This window comes from Pelecanus crispus, chromosome 1 (assembly GCF_030463565.1).
Source record: "Pelecanus crispus isolate bPelCri1 chromosome 1, bPelCri1.pri, whole genome shotgun sequence".
NCBI classification, from domain to species: domain Eukaryota; kingdom Metazoa; phylum Chordata; class Aves; order Pelecaniformes; family Pelecanidae; genus Pelecanus; species Pelecanus crispus.
The window spans coordinates 206,565,884-206,586,545 of NC_134643.1; the positions used below are offsets into that span (position 1 = coordinate 206,565,884).

Sequence of the window (20,662 nt, forward strand, 5' to 3'; positions counted from 1 at the left end):
AGATCCATCCCACTCCCGAGATGCAAATTGGCACCACTCACCTGGTGACCCCCCGGACACAGGATGTCTCTGCTGTATTGCCCATGAGAAAGGAATTAACTCCTTACAAATAGTATATAACCGCCGTTTCAGTTCACTGTTTCAGTTGCCAGCAGTTGCGCTTGGCACAGTAAATAGCCAGAGATACTGTTCAGTTGAATGCCTCAGAGGCATTTTCTGTTAAATTGGCAGTCCCTTTAGGCACATGCTACTTTTGGCAATCCCGGGTGGTTATCATTGTCGCTGCATCAGATAATGTGCTGGTTTTGACTGCGGTAGAGTTAATTTTCTTCACAGTAGCTAGTATGGGGCTATGTTTTGGATTTGTGTTGAAAACAATGTTGATAATGCAGGGATGTTTTCGTCATTGCTGAGCAGGGCTTACACAGAGTCAAGGCCTTTTCCGCTCCTCACACCACCCCACCAGCGAGTAGGCTGGAGGTGCACAAGAAGCTGGGAGGGGGCACAGCTGGGACAGCTGACCCCAACTGACCAAAGGGATATCCCACACCATATGATGTCATGTTCGGCATATAAAGCTGGGGGAAGACGAAGGAAGTGGGTGACGTTCAGAGTGATGGCATTTGTCTTCCCAAGGAACCATTATGCGTGATGGAGCCCAGCTTTCCTGGAGATGGCTGAACACCTGCCTGCGGATGGCAAGTAGGGAATGAATTCCTTGTTTTGCTTTGTTTGCATGTGCAGCTTTTGCTTTACCTATTAAACTGTCTTTATCTCAATCCACAAGTTTTCTCACCTTGACTCCCAATTCTCTCCCCCATCCCACTGGGGGAAGTGAGCGAGCAGCTGTGTGGGGCTTAGTTGCTGGCTGGGGTTAAACCACGACAGATAACCACCCCAAGTTTGTTGCTGAATTACTTTGTATGGGATTCAAAATACCACTGCCACCACCCATCTTCCTGAGTTTAGCTGAGAGCATTTCAACGTCAAATTAATTTAGGACTGTTAAATGTCAGATGTGCCCGTACCTTCTATATTGTTTCCATGACATTTGCCCGGCAGCCAGTATGCCAGGAAAGTTTTGCCAGGCAGGCAGTACAGAAGAGGCACACTCTGAATGTAGTCCAGAATACTTAATTTCTGACATTCCATATGTCATTCCATATTTCTGACACTCCTAATTTCATTCCATAATTCACAGGATTAATACCAGATCTTGTTTGGATATGCTCAGCGGCCCAAATTAACCTGCAGTATATATAGGCTGATACAACTGCGTTCCTCTAGTATCACTTTGGTTGCAAAGGTACCATTCAGACTCCATGCAACTTCTGCACCTGCCCCATATTGTGCTTCAATCCAAAAAACTAATTTATTTGTTCCAATTTTTTTTTGTTCATTCCACACCCCTTCAAAGGTAAAACTGGTTACTTCTGAGAGGACTATTAACAAATATTCATTACTAGGACACTAAGCATTTAAATTTGTTCCCATTGTCTTGAGGCTAAGTGTTAAAACTGCCTTGAGATCTGGAGGGAAAGCACACACCAGCAGCTGTTGCATGTTTTTACACCTTTAACAAACAGAATGAAGATTTAGAGGAGCTGGAATACTTCAACAATATCCCTGATGTGCTAACCAGCACATCAGCCCAAGATTTTCCTAGCTCACGTTAAATCCAAACTGCTCTATCCTTGTTAGTACTTCTCTAGAGTGACTAGTCCCCATGACCAAGATGCCATCCATGTAACCAGTCGCTCCTCCCACGCCTTCCAGCTCTCCGTTAGGAATGGGCCAGACCAAGCTGTTCCACCAGCTCTCCCCCTCTCCTGTAATCCCTTTCTTTAGCAGCCCTTGCATTATGATGTACGATTTTGCAGCGCCCTTCCTTACCGTCCTGGTCCTGCTCCCACGTGCTAGCATGCCCAACACTTAGACTTGATCCCAAGCGGATCTCCATCTTTCCACGGTCCCTGGGCACATCTCCCTGCTCCACTGTTATTCTGTATATGCCAAGATCAGAGGCCGCTGCATCTTTCCTCTGCTGTAACGCCCCGATGAACACACATGCCCGTCCCCACACAGACAGGCTGCTGCCGCCGGGGCATTTGTCCAGGGCGTCCCCTCCTTATTAGCTGTTAGAGGCTCACAGCCTTCTGAATTCCTCATCAACCGTCTCAGCACGTTTTCCATCGCCTCATCAGCGGGCAAGGCCGTAATAATTACCCCCACCTTGTGTCGAGGCAACCCTATGGCCGTTCCCACCCGCTTAGCCTCTCCACGCTCAGGACTGCGTGGTCCCGAAGCCCAGGCTGCGCCCAGCTATCCCCCCTTGCTGTTTTCCCCCAAGCCTTCTCGGGGCACCCCCTCCCCACGCCGCACCCCCGGGCTGCCAAGGCCGTACCCCTCGCCCTGCCGATTTTGTCCTCCCCGCCGCTGCCGGGGCCGCAGGGCTCCCCCGGGGCGCAGCCCGCCCGCCGCCGCCAGGTGGCGCCGCAGCGCCGCGGGAGCCGCCAGGGCCGCCCGACAGCGGGGGCAGCGCGGCCGGCGCAGGCAGCCTCGCGTTTTGAAGAGAAATGGCGATTTTTGGTCCTGCCGCAGAGCCGTTCCGACCCCGGGGGTGCCAGGCGAGAGCGATGCTGTAGCAAGGCTAAGCATCTCAAGCGTTTAAAACATCCAGGTTATAGAAAATCAGCCTCGCAAAGCAGCGCCCGACGCGGTGCCTTTCCGGAAGGTCGCGGCGCTGCCCGCAGTTGTCAGGCATTAACAGAAGTCCAGAAAACAGTGTAGGAAGTTATTTATAAATAAACACTGTTGTATCCAGCGAGCTATTTGAGCCCTGTGAGTACACGGACTTAGTGAGCAGGAGGAAGCGACAGAGCCCCGGGGATGGCTGCCCGGACGCGTCCCGGCGCTTTTGTGCCCAGGACGGCCGGCACCGAGCCGCCCGCCCGCTCAGGACCGCAAACGAGTAACGCTGAGGTTTAAGACTATTTTTTTATGGCTGGAGGAGGATCCTGCCCAGAAACAGCCCCGCCGGTGCAGGGCCAAACCCCCACGACCGGCCCGCCCTGTGCGAGGGCGCCCGCTCGCCCCCCTCCCGGCGGAGGCGAGGGCCGAGGGCCGGGCGGGAGGCGGCAGCGGAGGCCGGCGGGACGCTGGGGCGGTTCGGCGCCCGCGGGAAGGAGGCGGCGGCGGCCGCCGGGGCCGCCCCTCTCCCGCCCACTGCGGCCCGCCCAGGGCCTGCCCGCCCGCCCGGGGCCGGCTCCGCAGCGGCGGCCGTAGCTGCAGCCGCCGCCGCCGCCCGTTGCAGCGCCGGCGCCGATGCCTCCTGCGGCGGCCCGGCAGGGAAGATGGCGCCGTCCCACGTCCTCAAGTGTTGCCAGAAGGTGCTGGCCTGGGTGCCCGTGGTCTTCATCGCCCTGGTCGTGGCCTGGTCCTACTACGCCTACGTGGTGGAGCTGTGTGTGTGTGAGTGGACGGGGACGGTGGCGGGCGCCGGGAGCTGCCAGCCGGGCGGGGAGGACCCCTCGCCACCCGCCTGCTCCGGGGCCACCTTCTCCCCTGCGCCCCGGCGGGCTTTCCTTTCCCTTCGCCCGCCTCAGGCTTTCCTTCAGGTGGGCGAGAGGAGATCCCCCCTCAGGGGCTCCCTCCGGGGCCGGGTTTACCTGTTGTCCCCCCGCCTCTGGCGTCCTCCCGGGGCCGCGGGCGAGGACGGCGGGAGCCCGCCCTCAGGCGCCTCATGGCGGCGTGGTCCCGGCCCCGGGTCGCCTGTGGAGAAGCGAGGGACGGGGACGGGAGAGAGGAGGCCCAGGCGGGGGGTCCGGGGCGCTTCGTTTGAGGCGGGGAGGGGCAGGGACACTTCAGGGAGCCGTGAGGGGCAGAGACCCCACGAGGACTCCGTGGGGGCTGCCAGACCCTTCGTGGGGTCTCTGCCCCTCATGTCTCCACGGGAGAAGTTTCCCCTCTCTGTTTTTCCTTTGTTAATATGTCTTCTTGATGTATAATATAATTCCTTGACGGTCTTATGGGTGTATTTATCCTCCCTCCTTCTAATTAAGAAGTCCAGTGTCGCTGACGCATAATGAAGCTGGAAACATCCCGCTTAGAGCGGGCAGGGGAAAGGCTTTAGGGCTTACGGGGTTTTGTCAGGCCGCGTCAAGGCTTTCTGGACAAGGGCTCAGCGTTACGTAAATCTGACTTGCAGACGGTGTCCGTCAGGATGGTATTTACCCTTTTCTGTCTTCAGGAGGGAACTTCGGCTCAGGAGGATGTTGGCTTTCTCCGGGCAGGGTGAACGGACCGGCACGGTGATGCGCAGGGTTTGTCAGACTTGGTAGAACTTGGAAGCAGCGTAGGAAAACTAAGGAACATCTCCTTAAGGAATGCGTTACTGAGCGTTTGGCATGTTTAAGTAAGGAAGCTGAAATGAAAAGGAAAAAAAAAATCAAAAGTACAAAGAACTATTTTAAGCTACGTATAGGTCTGCTTAGTGTCTGTAGGTCCCTGCACTTCTTGCTTTTTGTGTAAAATACGTGCTTTGATATCCCTAGCTAGAAATAAAAGGCTTGCATATACTTTGTATCTGGGCAAACTTGTAAAGACATCTTTCGTTAGAAATAATCGGTTACTTCTTTTCTGCAGGACTTAGGTTTTTGGATAACTTTTCTGAATGCCCATGGTATTTCACCGCCTTTTGTGTTAGCTTGATGTTTGCGGACTGGAACATAAACCACAGGCAAAAAGTTACTTGGACTTAAAATAGTAGAAATATAGTTGTAAAGTAACACTTATTGAGGTATTACATGAAATGTTGACATGAGAGAGTTGCAAATATGTCAGTGTATCCAAACTTGCCAGATTGCTATGGTTTAGTAGTCTGTTTGTGTGAGTAAATAGTACTGGTTTTCTGGGAAAATCATGCTTAAAACTATAAACACTTGGAACCAAATTTTAGACAGTCTTTAATACTGGAGGTCTGGGGCATGGGTAGTTGCTACAGTAGTCCTGAGAGGGGCTGTGTAAGGTTATAGACTCCCATTTTACAGGTGTGACAGGAAGGTTTTCTGTACCTGTTACAGTCTGACTGGCATGAGAAAAGGCAGGTTAGGGCGATGCGATTCTTCTCTTAAGCAAAGAACAAAAACTTGGAGATTAAGAGACTTGTCCAGGGTCACACAGGTGGCCTCTGGCTGAGTTGGGAACAGAACACGTCCCAGGTCCCAGCTCTGTGTCTTGATCACAGAGTGGGTCAGGGCTGGGTGCTGGTGAATAATTTCTCGTTCACAGGCATAGAGAAGTTGCAAAGAGCCCTTCCGAGTTCATTAGGTTTTCATTTGTGTGAAAATCATTGAAAGGTTGGCTCCTGTTTATGCGAGAACTTTCGCATCTATAAATCTGGTTTCTAGACGTCTGGCACTTTTTGCTCACAAATCAGCTTTATTCTTAACGTCTGCACATACAGACTATTAAGAAACAGTGGTCATTTAATAAGAAAATTACTTACTGTTTTTTATTGCTGTCATTGAATTTTACAGTTCCTACCTGTCTGAATCATACTTGGTGACCAAGGATTTTATTTTTCCGTGATTTTTTTCTGTTGTGGGTTTTAGGTTGGCTTGTTTGTTTGTTTTTAACGTGTTGAATTTTGTTTACACTCTTGATAAAATGTCATCAAGGGAGAGAAAAGGGGGTTTGTATTTGGGGTTTTTTGTTTGGTGGGGTTTTTTTTCTCCTTTGCTTTTCTTTTACACTGCAGTTGAGTTCAAACCGGCATAGGGGGGATGTATGGTGAAATACAGGATTTTCTGTTTCTCTGGGCAGATATGTTTACTTTCTCCCGGTGCTCCTTATGTTTTATTTTGGTTTGAGAACCATTGCACTGTGTACTACGAAGAAGAGCAAGGACGTGCCTTTAGCGCACGGCTAATGCATATGGTGATGCCGGTCTCTGCAGATGTTCACATATGGTGGGTGCATAAGCAGGGCTTATGGCTTGTTGCACTTCTGTGGCTTTGGCAAAGGGCACAATATGCAGCTGATGTGTGCCTGGGTAAAGGAAAGACAGATGGAGGAAGGGAAGCTTTGGAAAAGAGGAGACACAGTAGAAAATTTCAAGTAAATACTGAGTGTAAAAGAGAAATTGAAACCCCACAGACACCAGTGTTTTCTCAAAGGTTATTCGTAAAGATGAGGTAACTGTTAAGACATGAGGCTAACAAGGAAATGGGAAGAGAGAAAATCTTCATTCCCCCAACTGTTTCTTCTTCCTGGTTTTTTTTTTCCCCTCCTTGTAGTCCCTGCTTATGTATTAAAGGTTAGACATGTATTCAGTTAGAATACATGCAGATCAAGTGGGAAGCAAAGCTTAGTGTAGTATCATAAAATATTCCTAATAAAGTAGAAGATAGTATAGCAAAGTTGGGGCTGCTTCTTTCACCACATCACCCTTTTCCTTTCAGTTTTGCTTCTCTCTGCTGCTTGCCCCACCCTCCTCTGCTGGGGTGCTCACATGTTGCTTAGTGTCTTGCTTTAGGTGTCTGATGGACTCAGTCTTACTCTGTAATTTACTGCTAGTATGTACTTACTTGGTTATGCCTCTTCTATAACCCTAAATTATATTGCCTACATACTGGCTGTGAACACTGAGGAGGACTGGTGTGGATAAAATGAAAGGAGATTCATGAGCTAGTCTATTGTTTTCCTCCCATGGAAACTGCCAGCATTGTTGTGTCTCTGTGAAGCATTGATGTTGTATGCTGGTGAACACTGGCTTATTTAGACCACTGTTGCTGTGTAGTTGTGATCTATCAGGTAAATTAGCTACTAAGCTAATTGGAAAGGTGAAAACAAGCGTTTCTCACCAAACGCGTAGAAGTTGAGGGAATGTCAGCAGACTGGGAAAAAAATCTGTGAACATGTATAACTGAACTGCAAAAGACTCGAGGCAACATCTCATTCATATTTTTTAAAATGTTTTGAAGTAGAAAAACATGAATGAATACTTCCTTACTAGATTATTTCTCCTTTTCACATAAAACTTGCCCAGAGCTCTGTTTGCAAGAAAGCACACCTAGAAATACAAAAGAAATGTTGTAAAATAGCTTTTCATTAGTTTAAAACCATTTCATGTGTTCTTTCTTGTTATCAAAACATGTTTTGCTTTTAACATTGCTTTGTAAACAATGGCTGTATTATGCTGTTAGTGAATTGAACTGATTGTGTCTGGTTACCACATTGTTCAGAAGCTCAGAAAGAGTGGAGCTCTTCTCTTGTGGTTCATTTTCACTTGTGGCTGACTTGTATCTTATTACCTATCCCAAACATTTTTGTAGGTGATCAGCTGTAATACAGACTGGCTAGAGGGTGGTCAGAAGACACTCTTGACACATGTAGTAGGAGATGGTGGGTGAAGCCAGCCTGTTTCCTACAGGCAACCCTTTTGCTAAAACACTTAAGAGAATTTGGTAGTGCAGTGTGCACTGAGAAAAAGAGCAAGAAGTTGACTTTGGCTGAGTTGCCTGCAGATTGTAACTAAGGTATATTAGCTGGTTTTATTTAAAAAAAAATTAAAAAAAAAAATTAAAATCTTGTTCAGGTTAGGGTTTTACTTCTATAATGAGAACTTTATGTTCTGAAGAGCATGGTCCTGGCTTTTCTCCTGGGCTGAGAGTTGCAAGGAGAATGGCTTGGTTTATGGATTTACTAGTCTTGTAAATGTATGAGTGTTTTCATGCCTCAAACTCCACAGAGTATGGAAAAATGTGATTTTGAAAGCTATGGGAGTAAGTAGTTGTGTGTTCTTTTCATAGCTTCTACTTGCAGAAAGGTTTGGGGTTTTTTTGATACAGTGTAATATCTAGTGTGTCTAAAATACCGGGAAACAAAGCAGTCTGTAATTTAGAATAACTTCCTGTTACTGGTACAAATTGAACTCCTTACTGTTCCAGGAGACTGCAGTAGCTCTTGTCAGTAGGGAGATAGCTCTGATTTCCCCAAAGCACAGTCCACATGAGAAGCACATGGTGATCTCTTGTAATGCTCCCATTTGAAGAGTCTGTTGCATAAACAGAGAGAAGGTAATTCCATCTACCTCCTCCAGAAGAAATCTCTACTGAAAATGCTAATGCAGTAGCTATCAAGCAATGGCAAGGTGATATTAACAGCAGTGTGTCAGTAACTTCTGATTTGCAACTACAGAAAAAGCTGAAGTATCAGTACTGAAGTACAACATTTGCATGTTAAGCATGCAAAAAGCATTCCCGTAGGAAAAGAGGGTTAGCTTTCAAGAAAAGGAACAGCAAATTAAACAGGTTAGATCATTAGTAACAGTTAACTATGTTTATGTGCCTCTCAGGAATTTCAAAATAAAGAAGTTGAACTGCTTTGGATGCACTTAGTTGTGTTGTAGTATCTCGGCTCAACCATGCGTATTATCATCTTAAATTAGAACCTTTTCTGATATTATAAATAAGTAGAATTCCTGTTGAGGTGTTCCAGACTGGATACAAATGTATTTGAAAAGTAGATGTTCAGCCTGAGTAGAAAAATTATCTATCTTCTTATATGGTGCTTTGCACTGTATTGGTCATATTAGTTTATAAGGATGGGTGGGCATGTGCCCTTTATATGGCATGAAGTCTGCTCTCTTGGCAGTCCTCTAATGAAAAATGCTCCTCTAATGAAAGAGCAACGGAACTAGTCAGCCTGGTTTATTGGGGAGTTGTCTTGTGTCTGCTCTTCCTACTCTTCTGCCAGCGGAAAGATCCATCCCTCTTCTCCCTCCCAGCCCTCTGTCTTCAGTGTCCACCCCAGCCCTCCGTTGTCAGTTTTCCTCTGTATCTGCCAAACCACTCTTGACAGCTCTGCAGGATTTGGCATCTTTCCTTGATTCCTAGTTACCATTCGGTCAAAAAGAAGTGTGGTGCGGTGGCCAGTTTGGTGTTGCTTAGCTTCTGCCAGGCAGAAGATGAGCACCTGAGCTCAGAGCAGCTATTTCCTAACAGGGAGTGTGCGCCTGTCTCTTCTACCCATGCAACAGCTTTGGTGAACCTTACTGGCATATACTTAGTGTGAGACCTCCACCAAGCTTCAAAGCTTGGCCAAAACTGGTCCATGGGTAGGATGGCTTTGGAGTAGGGGCGGGAAGGGGCTTAAGGAGAGCAGGGAGCTGAGCACAACTACCTGAGCAGAAGCAGGAACTCTGCTTGTGGTGTTACTCTTCTGTTGTAGCTGTGATCACTCATTGCTGCAGCACTTCCTGATTGCCTTTTAGGTGTGGACTATAAAGCTTTTGTTCTTGGTTGGAAAGGGCTTAGATAGTGTATTGGGTTTGCCCGGCAAGGTTTTGGTAGTGGGGGGGCTGCAGGGGTGCCTTCTGTGAGAAGCTGCTAGAAGCTTCCCCTGCGTCTGATAGAGCCAATGCCAGCTGGCTCCAAGACGGACCCTCCACTGGCCAAGGCTGAGCCCATCAGTGATGATGGTAGTGCCCCTGGGATAACATATTTAAGAAGGGAGGAAAAAAACAACCAGGGACACAAACTGCAGCTGGAGTGAGGAGTGAGAATATGTGAGAGGAACAACTCTGCAGACACCAAGGTCAGTGAAGGAGGGGGAGGAGGTGCTCCAGGCACCGGAGCAGAGATTCCCCTGCAGCCCGTGGTGCAGACCACGGTGAGGCAGCTGTGCCCCTGCAGCCCATGGAGGTCCACGGTGGAGCAGATATCCACCTGCAGCCTGTGGAGAACCCCATGCCAGAGCAGCTGGATATGCCCAAAGGAGGCTGTGACCCCATGGGAAGCCCACGCTGGAGCAGGCTCCTGGCAGGACCTGTGGACCCATGGAGAGAGAGGAGCCCATGCTGGAGCAGGTTTGCTGGCAGGGCTTGTGACCCCGCGGGGGACCAACGCTGGAGCAGGCTGCTCCTGAAGGACTGCACCCCGTGGGAGGGACCCACGCTGGAGCAGTTCATGAACTGTAGCCTGTGGGAAGGACCCACATTGGAGCAGTTCATGGAGGGCTGTCTCCCATGGGAGGGAGCCCACGCTGGAGCAGGGGAAGAGTGTGAGGAGTCCTCCCCTGAGGAGGAAGGAGTGGCAGAGACAACGCGTGATGAACTGACTGCAACCCCCATTCCCTGTCCCCCTGTGCTGCTCAGGGCAGGGAGGAGGCAGAGAAAATCAGGAGTGAACTTGAGTCCGGAAAGAAGGGAGGGGTGGGGGGAAGGTGTTTTAAGATTTGGTTTTATTTCCCATTACTCAGTTTTGATTGGCAATAAATTAAACTGATTTTTCCCAAGTTGAGTCTGTTTTGCCCCTGACGGTAATTGCCGAGTGATCTCCCTGTCCTTATCTTGACCCACGAGCTCTTTGTTCGTTATGTTTTCTCTCCCCCATCCAGTTGAGAAGGGGAGTGATAGAGTGGCTTTGTGGGCACTTGGCATCCAGACAGGGTCAACCCACCACAGATGAGTATTTAAGGTTATGAAAAATAACTTCTCAAATTTTTCTCTGGTAACAACAGTAGGAGCTTTCTGTATGGCTTCAGAGTTAGAACAGTGAGCTAAAAAGTCACTTTCATTTTTAATCGGGGCTTTTATGTTACTTCATCACTTACTAGTCTCCCAGTTTTCCTACAAGATGCTATGGGTAAAAGGACCAGAATTTCAAGTGTATGTTTTCAGTAGACATTACTTTGAGGTCATTGACCCTCTGCATACTGTGAACTTCAGGTTCTGCTGTCTGTTGAAATTTTAAATAATTAAAACTTTGTTCTCTAGCAGCTCATATTTTTATAGTTAATGTAGACATGCTTTCTATAATCAAAGAATTTACGCTGTTACAAAGATGGGTATCTGAGCAGAGTTCTCATACACCTGTGGCAGCTGAAACACTTGGATGGCACTGTACCTGCTTTTGCTTTTGGAACTTGAGACTGCCTGTGATGGAAAATGGGAGTAAGAGAAGTCCTAGTTGTCTGTCTAAAATTGTGCCTGTAAATACAGAGGCTTCATGGGGTTCATTTTTCACCCATTCAATATGTCAGTGTTTATCCAACTCTTTTTGTTCAACAGTCTCCTACAACTGGTAAGAGTTTATGCTGGTGTAGCATGTACTTTCATATACAGGTGTTATAAACTATAGGTTCCTGGGTTTCCTGAAACAGCTCTTGTGGAGTTTTCAACAGAGTTGTTAACTCCTCCCTACCCGGTGTATATTCTTCCTGTAACAGGACAAGAGTATCCGTTTTTCTGTTGTTAGTATGTATGAAATTGAATAGAAACATTTGAGAAGTAACCACAGGCCACTTTCCTGTTTGAGCTGAATCTCCACCAGGATGAATTAGGTATATAAGGGATAATGAGACCACAAAGAATACATCTGCTCTTTTAGCTACTTCCCCAGTATTAATACACCTCCTTCTGCTGTCACTAAATTGTGTCCTGTAGTACGTGCTTAACTTCTCCTGTCCTGGGTCAAGAAAAAAAAAAACCAGACCCTTCCCCCTCTTCTGCTCCCCCACCCTCAATCCTCAGTGGAGTGCCTCCTACATAACCTTTGACTGTCTTTTCTTATCTGTGCTAAAAATCAAGTTCCTCCTCTGCAGCATTTCAAGCCTCTGCTTTTCCTTTTTTTCGAAAGACCAAATGGCTCATCCGTTCCTTATTCATGTTCCCTTTTGACTATTAAAATTGTCTTATGAGATTGTCGAAGAGAACTGGATCACAGGAAGGGCATGCTTTGCCTTTGCAGTTTCTGCAGCACTCTCTCTGATGCTATATATGGTGCAGCATTGTCTTAAGCGTAAAGCACGGAACCATTTTAGTCATATGATTTACAGAGAGATCAAGTGAGGGTTTTATGCAGGGGTTTTTTGTTTGTGGCATTTCAGTTGTGCATCCTGATTGATGTGTGTCTGTCTCCAGAGTGGGGAATTCTTACGCATCTCTTGTGAAGCGCTAAGCAGGGAGATAGCTCTTTTTTTCTTTTTCTTTTTCTTTTTTTTTTCTTTTTCTTTTTTTTTTCTTTTTCTTTTTTTTTTTTTTTTTCTTTTTAGCCTATTTGGGACAAAAAATTTTAGAAATGGAAGTAATAATTCATCTGGAATTAGGCAAGCTGCCACTGCAGAGAGAATGAAACAAAATTTAAATGAAATCCAAGTAACCTTGAGAGGAACAGACATCATTTGTTTGAAACAACCTAGACAGACAGTTATATTTTATAAGCTGGTTTGCGGTTGTCTGTGGTAGACTTAAAACTTATGTTAAGTGCCTTGGCTACTGCATTGTCATAGTGTGAATGCACAGAACCTGTTATTGTACCATTCTTCTTGACAAGTTGTCATTGCTTTTAGGTTTGTCAAGTGTGGATTAAAAACACAGAGAAGTGAAGTGTATTCCCACAATGCTGGGATTGATGGTACCTGAAGGCTTTCACATCTATGGGTTTGTGATGTGCAGATTTACCCGAACATTGCAAAGGAGCCCAAAACAGAGCAAAATTTGGTTTCTGTTCTGTCTTGAAAAATCCTGTGTAACTAACATGCAGGTCTTGTTTTATAGTATCTGGAAAACAATGCAAGTTGTGTATAGGATTTTTGTGGGGATCTTTTGTGTGGGTATATTTTTATCAGTTTTGTCTATTGCTCCTTAAGTTTGTTTGGTTGTTTTTTTTTAACTAATGATATATTAAAAAAAAGCTTGAGTTCAGCCTAGTAATTGCATACAGAGATATTACTTGCTGTGTTGCAGGGTAGATACCTGCTGAGATAAAGCTAAAGCAGCAACTGGTGCAGAAGGTAGGCTTGAACTTTTTAAATAATTCATAATTTAGACAAAGGGAAGCTTAAAGAGCACTAGATTCAGTAATTTTCTTTCTTTTTGTGTGGCTTTTTTCTATTGATGTTCTCAAACTTGTAAAGATCCTATGTTTCTCCCTTCTTCCCACACTTGCAGAGTCACTTGGGAAACCCTATTGCCGAGGAGCCATTAGGAGCAGAAACAGGGATCTGTTTGCAAGCAGAAATGAAGGTTAGGCACGTGCAGGGCATCGGGAGCTGTGCTGCCATGCCTCAGCTGCCTGGTTTTGTGGTAGTCTCCTTTCCTGCTGTGTGACAGTGCTCTCCTCTTGCTGCACGGCTTCTCTGGAGTCTTTAGACAAGTGGCTGCACCTCCTGATCCCATCTTGGCTTATGTTTCTGTGGGGCTTCTCAGGGGGCAGCAGGTTTAAGGGTCTGGGTCAGCTTGCACTTAGTTGTAGATGTTTAGAAGTAAATCACTTTCCTGATCTAACTTTCCATAACTCCGTGTGGTTCCTGACTTACGTGTTAAACCAGTGGCAATAATTTATTGTTCTTCACAAATATTATTTCACAGCAGTGTACCACTCTCCAGTACTTCACCTGCAAATGTAGATATTGTTGCAACTGTATTATGAAACATGATATCCTGGGAAGATGACAGCAAAAGCTAATTCTCCTAGTAGGTGTCATGCATACATCAAGCTCTACTTGTTTCTTGCTAGGCAGTTTGCCAGTCTTGCTGTGTTACACCCAGTGCCTTGTCATGGGAGCCCTAATGCACCTCTGAGGTGTAGCAGGCAGTACTGTTTCTTCCCTTGGCACACATTGTGTTAGGATTTATATTTCACTTGACCTTTTTATGGAGTCCTGAGTTAATGCTTTCCAAGAATATGTGGTAAACTGTCAGCAGCCAGGTGAGCTCTGAGGATTTTATTTATTTGTTTGTTTATTGCAAGCAGTATTTACTCAATGAGAGCTATATGGATGATAGGCTTTTGTATGCTTGCCTCTCTGTTTACTCTGCAGTACTTTCTAAGTTTTAGTATAGATCTGGAGTATCCAAAAATCCCTTTGCAGTGGCTTGTGCAGTCTTTGTGCTATCACTTTTTCATGTTCCTAAGTGTTCTGGTAGTTAAATGAGACCTGGTGCAACAAAAACATGTCTTTCTGATCCTGTCCTCTAGCCAAAACTTTCTTTCCTGTTATCCCTGATGTTTTTTCCCCTCTGTAGCGCCTGTTTCTTTTGTTACGTTCCTGGGGAGTCACTAGTTATTTCTTCCTTTTTGCAAAGAAACTAGAGGAAGTAGCTTTAGCTACTGTCAAGGTTTGTCCCAAGATACTTCAGTCCAAATAAGGTTTAATGAGTGACATCTTGTTTTGCCAGAAGCACAAGCAGCAAAGCTTCCAGCATCAAAAGATGGCAGTATTTGTTATCAACCAATTTGATGAGCCATATATGGACAGACTCTCTAAATCACCATGAGAATTCTTTGAACCTTTATTTATTCTGTAAATATTTTAATAATAAAAATAATAAAGTATTAAAATATTAATATTTACAAGTCCGGTATGTTAAAGACATAAATTCCCCAACATTAAACTTTCTCACAACTAGTAGACATGTTTTTAAATTACATGTTTTTTCAAAACAAAACTTCCTTAAAGGGCTCTCTTCAAAAGCATGGTTTACTAATATCTTGATAGGAGTTCATGTAAATCACGTTACTGGTTGCTATGTTGTTAATGTGTTGCTGGCAGAAAGTTAGCTCTTCTCATCATAGGTAGTTCCATATTTAATCTCAGGTGGCAAATACCAATCAAACCTGACCAATGCTACAAAAAAATTGAACTTAAAACTTCATTTGAGGAATCCAGTGACCTAATGTATGAGAGACAGTCAGCTTGCTGGGCAGTTTGATTCCTCCCATTACGTGATGAACTTGGCAGCAGCAAAATCCTTCTCTCAGAAAACAGAGTGCCTAATACTTTGTAATGAGATTTACAAGAAGATTTTTATGCATGGAGTTTTGCAAGGAGATTTTATCCTAATATTTGAGGAAACACTTGTTGCAAGCAGGGTCAGTAAGTAAGTAAGGAGACAATTGATTTTGGAAGAGTCCAAAGCCAAGTGCAAAGAAGGATACCTGATTAACAAAGTGGATCCCTACCGTCTGCTGACAGTTCTTGCCACTGGGCGATGATGGTTCATGTCTGCAGGTCACAGCAGCTGTGTCTGAAATTTTTGTTCCCCACAAACTGACACCTCTGCTCTCCTGCCATCATACCTCACAGCTGTGTGGAATAGCTAAATAAAGTCTGTCGCTCTATATTCATTTGTCTAGAGGAGAAGTAAATGGATTTACTAGTAGCGCCCTGAGCCGTAAGACACTCAGCTTTGAGTGACCGTAATATTGAAGGCAGGTATTGAATGGCAGTTACAACCACAAGTTAGTGAAGAGTGTTCTTTTTTCAAAAAGAAATGTTAATGCCTTAATTACCTGAAAAATTCTGTTACAAGAATGAATTGTATGTTGCTGGTTTTTTGGTTGGGTGGGGGGTTTGGTTTGGTTGGTTTTTTACTTTAAATATATTGATGGTTTCTAGTATAACCTGCAGAACACCTAATCTTGTGCAGGGTGTATAAGACAACTCCATACAACGTATGGTACTAGCACTCTGTCAACACCAGCTGATTATCCTGTTTGTCTCCTCTCTCTTGCGAGTGTCCTAGTAGTGTCTTAACTACAGAACCACTGGAGTTATTCCTAACACAAAAAGCCCTTTCACTTATCCAGATACTTGAGTGTAGTGTTACTATGAGCTTGATCTGGCCAGTCTGAGCGTAAATGTAAATGTAATTAATTAGCGGTGTGGACATAAGCTAGCTTCACTCAGATGCCTCTGAGTTTCCATGCCTTTCTGCCGATTCTGTTTTTTCCTGTTCCCCGATGAGCCAGAGGGAGCACAGCGAGTAAGAGCTCTCTTTGTCTTTCAGGAAGAAGCCAGGCTTTCTTTTGACTGTGTCTGATAGCTTAAGGGCAATACTGGAAACAACTTATGTGCAGCAATTCCGAACGACTGAGCGATAAAGCTGTTATTGTTATGATAAAGTAGAATTTTGGGGAAAGAACTGAATGAAGAAAGTCCAATAATTAGAGTAAGCAGCTGAGGAAAGCATGTAGAAGTAATGCTAGGGTTTAAAATCCATCAAAATGCAAATAGAATGAGCAGTGGCAATAGTGATTAAATAGCTGAAGAAAATCAAGTTACATTAGGTTTCTTTGGGCAATTATGGTAAATTGAAAGTGAATAGTGCTTCTCAGGGAATAGGGCTTTTCAGGGACAACAAACCTGGTACATTGCTACAGCTGAATACTAATTTTATACGCAGAAAAAACCTTTAGTTATTTAGGCAGAGATATACATCTCTTAATACATTATGGTTCTTAGCACGGGCGCAAGTGTGGGACTGTGAGGTTAAGACCTGGCAACACGTCCTCCTGCATGCTAACCAAGTGTAACTCTTGGTTTTGAAATAATTTAAAACATGTAGGCACCCTCAGTGAGAAGAGCATTAGGAGACCTTTGGTATAACTTTCAGGAATATCTTGTAGAGGTAAGGAGCCAGCTGTAGGATTTTGTGGGTTCCAGAAGTCAGCTGCCTTTGTAGCTGTGTTTCTGAACTGTGGAAGTGGTAGCACAGAATTTACCATTCCCAGAATATACAGCAGAAACCTCTTCAGTTGTCATAGCTTAATTCATCACTAAATGTAACTCGGTACCCAAGGAGTATCTTGCATTGATTATGCTAATTTCTGCTGTAGCCCTGTTTGTATTTTTGTATGTACTGTCTGCATTGAGGCTGAAAAGACCTTGGCTAAATAAAAAACTCTATTATTGTGGTGAGAGAGTGTTTTCTGGGCAGCAAGCCTCTGGCTGCTCTAAATTACTTGTTATAGTGAAAGAATTGTGTTAATACTGTTTTAATCATACAACAAATCATAACAATGACTGGTAACAAATAACATAAAAGGTCTGCAGTGCAGCTTGAACTGCCTTATTTGAAATACTAATTCATTTTACCTGACCCTGTGATAATGCTTCTTTGAATCCTGTAGCAGTGGGCATGGCAATCATGAATATAGAAGACCTGGTGGTGGCCACGAACAACAGAACATCCTGCTTGCAGCAAGGTGTCTCTTCCCTGGCTTCATTTTCTTCCTCCTTTCTCCTCCCACCCCAGATTTCTCCCCCTCCACACACTCCCTGCAGTGACTTTGAAGGCATCGTCTTGTGATCACTTGAAGTTGCGAAGTAGCTCACTGAAGTGATGCTGATGTGCACAGCATGTATGAGGAGTCTGGGCTCTAGCTCATGTGCTTGTGGAAACGGCTGTGCTGTTTTAAGGTATTGGTAGCCCTGGCAGGGTTTCTTTCCCTCTCATGACTGCCTGTGCGTAACCCAGGACGGCGAGAGGCCATTCACTGCCATTCACCCTTCATCACTGCAGTTCCCTGCTGTTTGTAGTCACTCAAACTTGTCTTCCTTGGTAGCTCAAAGCTGACCCGAAGGAAGGCAAGTGCTCACTTTTGCTATGTCTGTCTGCCATAGGGGAGTGGGTAGATGGTTAAGAGGCATAACTTCATACACCCTGCAGCAACAGTTGTCCACCACAGGTCATGTCTCTGAGAGGAGCGTTGTGATAGACCTGGGCGATGGTGCACCCATGCTGCAGACCAGCCCCAGGCAGTGCTACTGCTGGGGCACGCAGCGCGGCAATGTGTGCTTCTTGCGCGATGCAGCACAAAGGCCTATGGAGCCACCTCTCCTGCCTCACCATTCTAGAAAACATTACTTTCTGAATTACCTAGTGGGGCACTGAGGGGAAACCTCTGTCCTATTCCTGGACATCTGGAGTAAAAAAATACGTCAATCTAGCACCATATGAAGATAAAACAATTCTAGGTTTGTATGGCTCAAATTTCTGCAGAGGACATTCATTCCAGCTGGTGGCAAGTCATGTGTGCAATTCCTGGGCCCCCATAGCCTTTTGGCAGGGGCCTGGCAGCATCTTTCTGCGTTGGCTTCTGGTTACGTGATGCTGTCAACTCAGTCGTCTTGAGTCATTTGTCTAAAAACAACTCCCTGCTGCTTAGGGAGGAAAGCACCTAGTGTGTGCCTGCCAGTCAGGAAATAAGAAATAGCTCAGTGTGGAAAGGTCACAGAAGTATGGCTTTTAGAAAGCAGTGGAGAGGTGCTAAGACCTTCATGCTCTGGCACTGCCCTGTAACAGAAGTCAAATGAGTATTTCTTCAAGGAAATTCACTCTTTGTCTGTCCCAGTTGTGTCAGTAAGTAATGTTTCTACCATCTTCTTGTGAGTGATTAAGGTCTGCATTTGCAAATAGGAATTACATTACTGTAAATCTAAGTTATACTTTCAATTAAATGCTATTCTCTGAACAAATGAAAAACTTTGGATAATGTCAGTGGTGCTTGCCTTTGCAGATAGGGTAGTGTCCCTGACAAGTTTCTGTTGAGATTCAGTATGGTAACTTCTGGAAATATGTATATGTGTGTGCGTGCGCATATGTGTATGTATATATTTTAACCCTTTTACTTAAAAACTGAGAAAAGTTAAGGCTGTACATCTGGTGAAGGGAAGCAATTGCACATTTATCACTCTCTTCCCACCCATGAGGAATGTCAGCCAAAATGTGAATGTTACTCTTGAGATTCATGGAAAGGCCATAATACCCAAAGTATGACTCCTGCTAGGAGCCATCATGGGAGGGGATGGTGGAAATAAACATAGCACATCAGTAACAGGATCAGTTCTTTTCCTTTTCTATACTTCTGTGTTAGTTGCAGTTGAATTTCTTGCTCCGCGAGGAGCATATCTAGCTTTGATTGGAATATGCCTTTTAGGAGAGTAGGAGATGTGGTGTGTGGGTTTTGTAGAGTGGTGGGGTTTTTCTCTTCCAAGGTTGAAGGCAAATGTGTCTTCTTTTAGCATGCCTCTTGCAAGGTCTTGGCAGATCATTCCACCTCTTTGCCTCAGAATAGAGAGATGTGGTTTTTTTCCTATTATGCAGTGATTTGGAAGGTGCTTGAACATTTCCTAGGAATCCTGAAAATAAGCCTGAAACTGAAAGCAAACCAGCTCCCTAAACATACTTGTTCTTCCAAGATGTTCTAGGAGGTTTCCTTGAAGCAGCTTTATAAATTCTCCAAATCTTTCTGAAATTTGCACCTCTCTCAGTTCGTACTCCAAGAAGAATGCCTCTGACAAGTGACATCTTCCCACAAGTCTCATTTGTTATACAACTAATGATGTCCCTATGTCTGCAGGATTGTTTCCTGTGATAATCTATAGGCTTCCGCCTCTTTCATTCTTGTGACATAGGTGAGATGAAAGATAACGGACAACAATGTAAGGAAGAGTATCTAGGAAGATGTGTAACGAACAACTGGGGTCGTGAAAGAAAAAGTGTCTTTGCTGCCAGGGGTGATGCTAGGTATCTAAATCAAAACTAGAGACAACTTTTTCCTCTGTCAAAGTCAAACCTGGAATTTCTGCTTGTCCTGTAACCTGTCCAAGCTAAAAACTACATTTGAATCCAGCCTAATAAAAGGCTGTGTCATGTATTTTGGAGGTAGTATTCTGTAGAAAGTGAAACCACATACTTAGTTTTGTGTGCTTCATATTGCAGTGACCCCAAGGCACTGGGAGGTCCAATGTGTAAGCTACTCAGTGGTACAGGACCGGCTAGTGGAGTGTATTGGGCCTGTACATCCCTCGACAAGCTGCAGCAGCACGAAGTTCAGTGTAGGCCCATTTACCTCTCTTCATAGGCAGGCTTTGCTGAGCTCCTTCCTTAGTCGGGCCGATTTTGGAAACCCTAAGGTAGCCAAGGTAAAACTCTGCACTGCAGTCAGATAGATGGGACTCGTTCACTTCGTTTGACTTGCTCGGTGCTATGATGCTGACATGTTGAATCCTTTGAAATTGAGGCTATAGTGGAAACTCACTGTGTGCATGAGCACGCAAGTGCCTGCTTCTGAGCTCTTTGCAATGAAGTGAACTGCAGCTTTCACTGTCTAGTCATATTTTTATCCTTCCCTACCAATATCTTGCTAGAACTTTGTAAGTCTTCTCAAGAAACCAGAAACTTAATATTAAGAAGCCAATCCTAAGAATATTTTTGCTCTTATTTTTCCTTTTGTAGCTGAGCAGTAGACTGATATGAGGATATATTTTAAAATCATCAAAAGAACAGCTGTTCTACAATGCTTACGTTTCTGAAATATGGACAGGTTTGTGTTGACTGCAGTGCTGTAGGCACTAACTTGTGCTGATGCATCTAATCTAGTGTATAGTGCTTTTGCATCCTGAGGTTAACATATAAAACATATGCAGTGCTTATTTTGTTTAAAAAAAAAAAATCAATAAGCAAAAAGGCAGTGCTGCTTTTTCCCCCATCCCACCTGCCAAACAAGAAACTGTGTTTTAGAAATTTTTGAATGAAAATGGTATTAATTTAGCAGAAGGCAATGGCAGTATCTAAGTAGTTAGAAGCAGTAGAGGAGAAAAGCAATAGAGAGCTAAGCTTGTAACTGCAGGCCAGGGACGGTGGGCCACAATGGTAATGTCTTGTTCTGTGGGATTTTTCCTGAACCAGAGTTCAAAAGCTAGAATTGATTTCTTGATGCTGTAAAGCTGCTTGTTACGTTGCTAGCCTAGCAAATACTTAAAGGTCTGTTTTATGTAAAGAATAAATACTAACTTATTTAAAGGAAGGCTTCGCTTTGTAGTATAAAGATCCTAAAACTGTTGATTTGCCATTTGCTGAGTGAATTTGGAC

The 20,662-nt window shown here is 44.8% G+C and overlaps 1 protein-coding gene across 1 annotated transcript in view; it reads left to right on the top strand.

Annotated features, from left to right (window-relative positions):
• Nucleotides 1-3,353: 3,353 nt before the first annotated feature.
• Nucleotides 3,354-20,662, top strand: part of ZDHHC20 (zDHHC palmitoyltransferase 20) — a 46,790-nt gene continuing 29,481 nt past the window's right edge. The window contains exon 1 of the mRNA XM_075705059.1: nucleotides 3,354-3,471. Coding sequence (XP_075561174.1) covers nucleotides 3,354-3,471 — 118 coding nt within the window. The remainder of the gene's footprint in view (nucleotides 3,472-20,662) is intronic.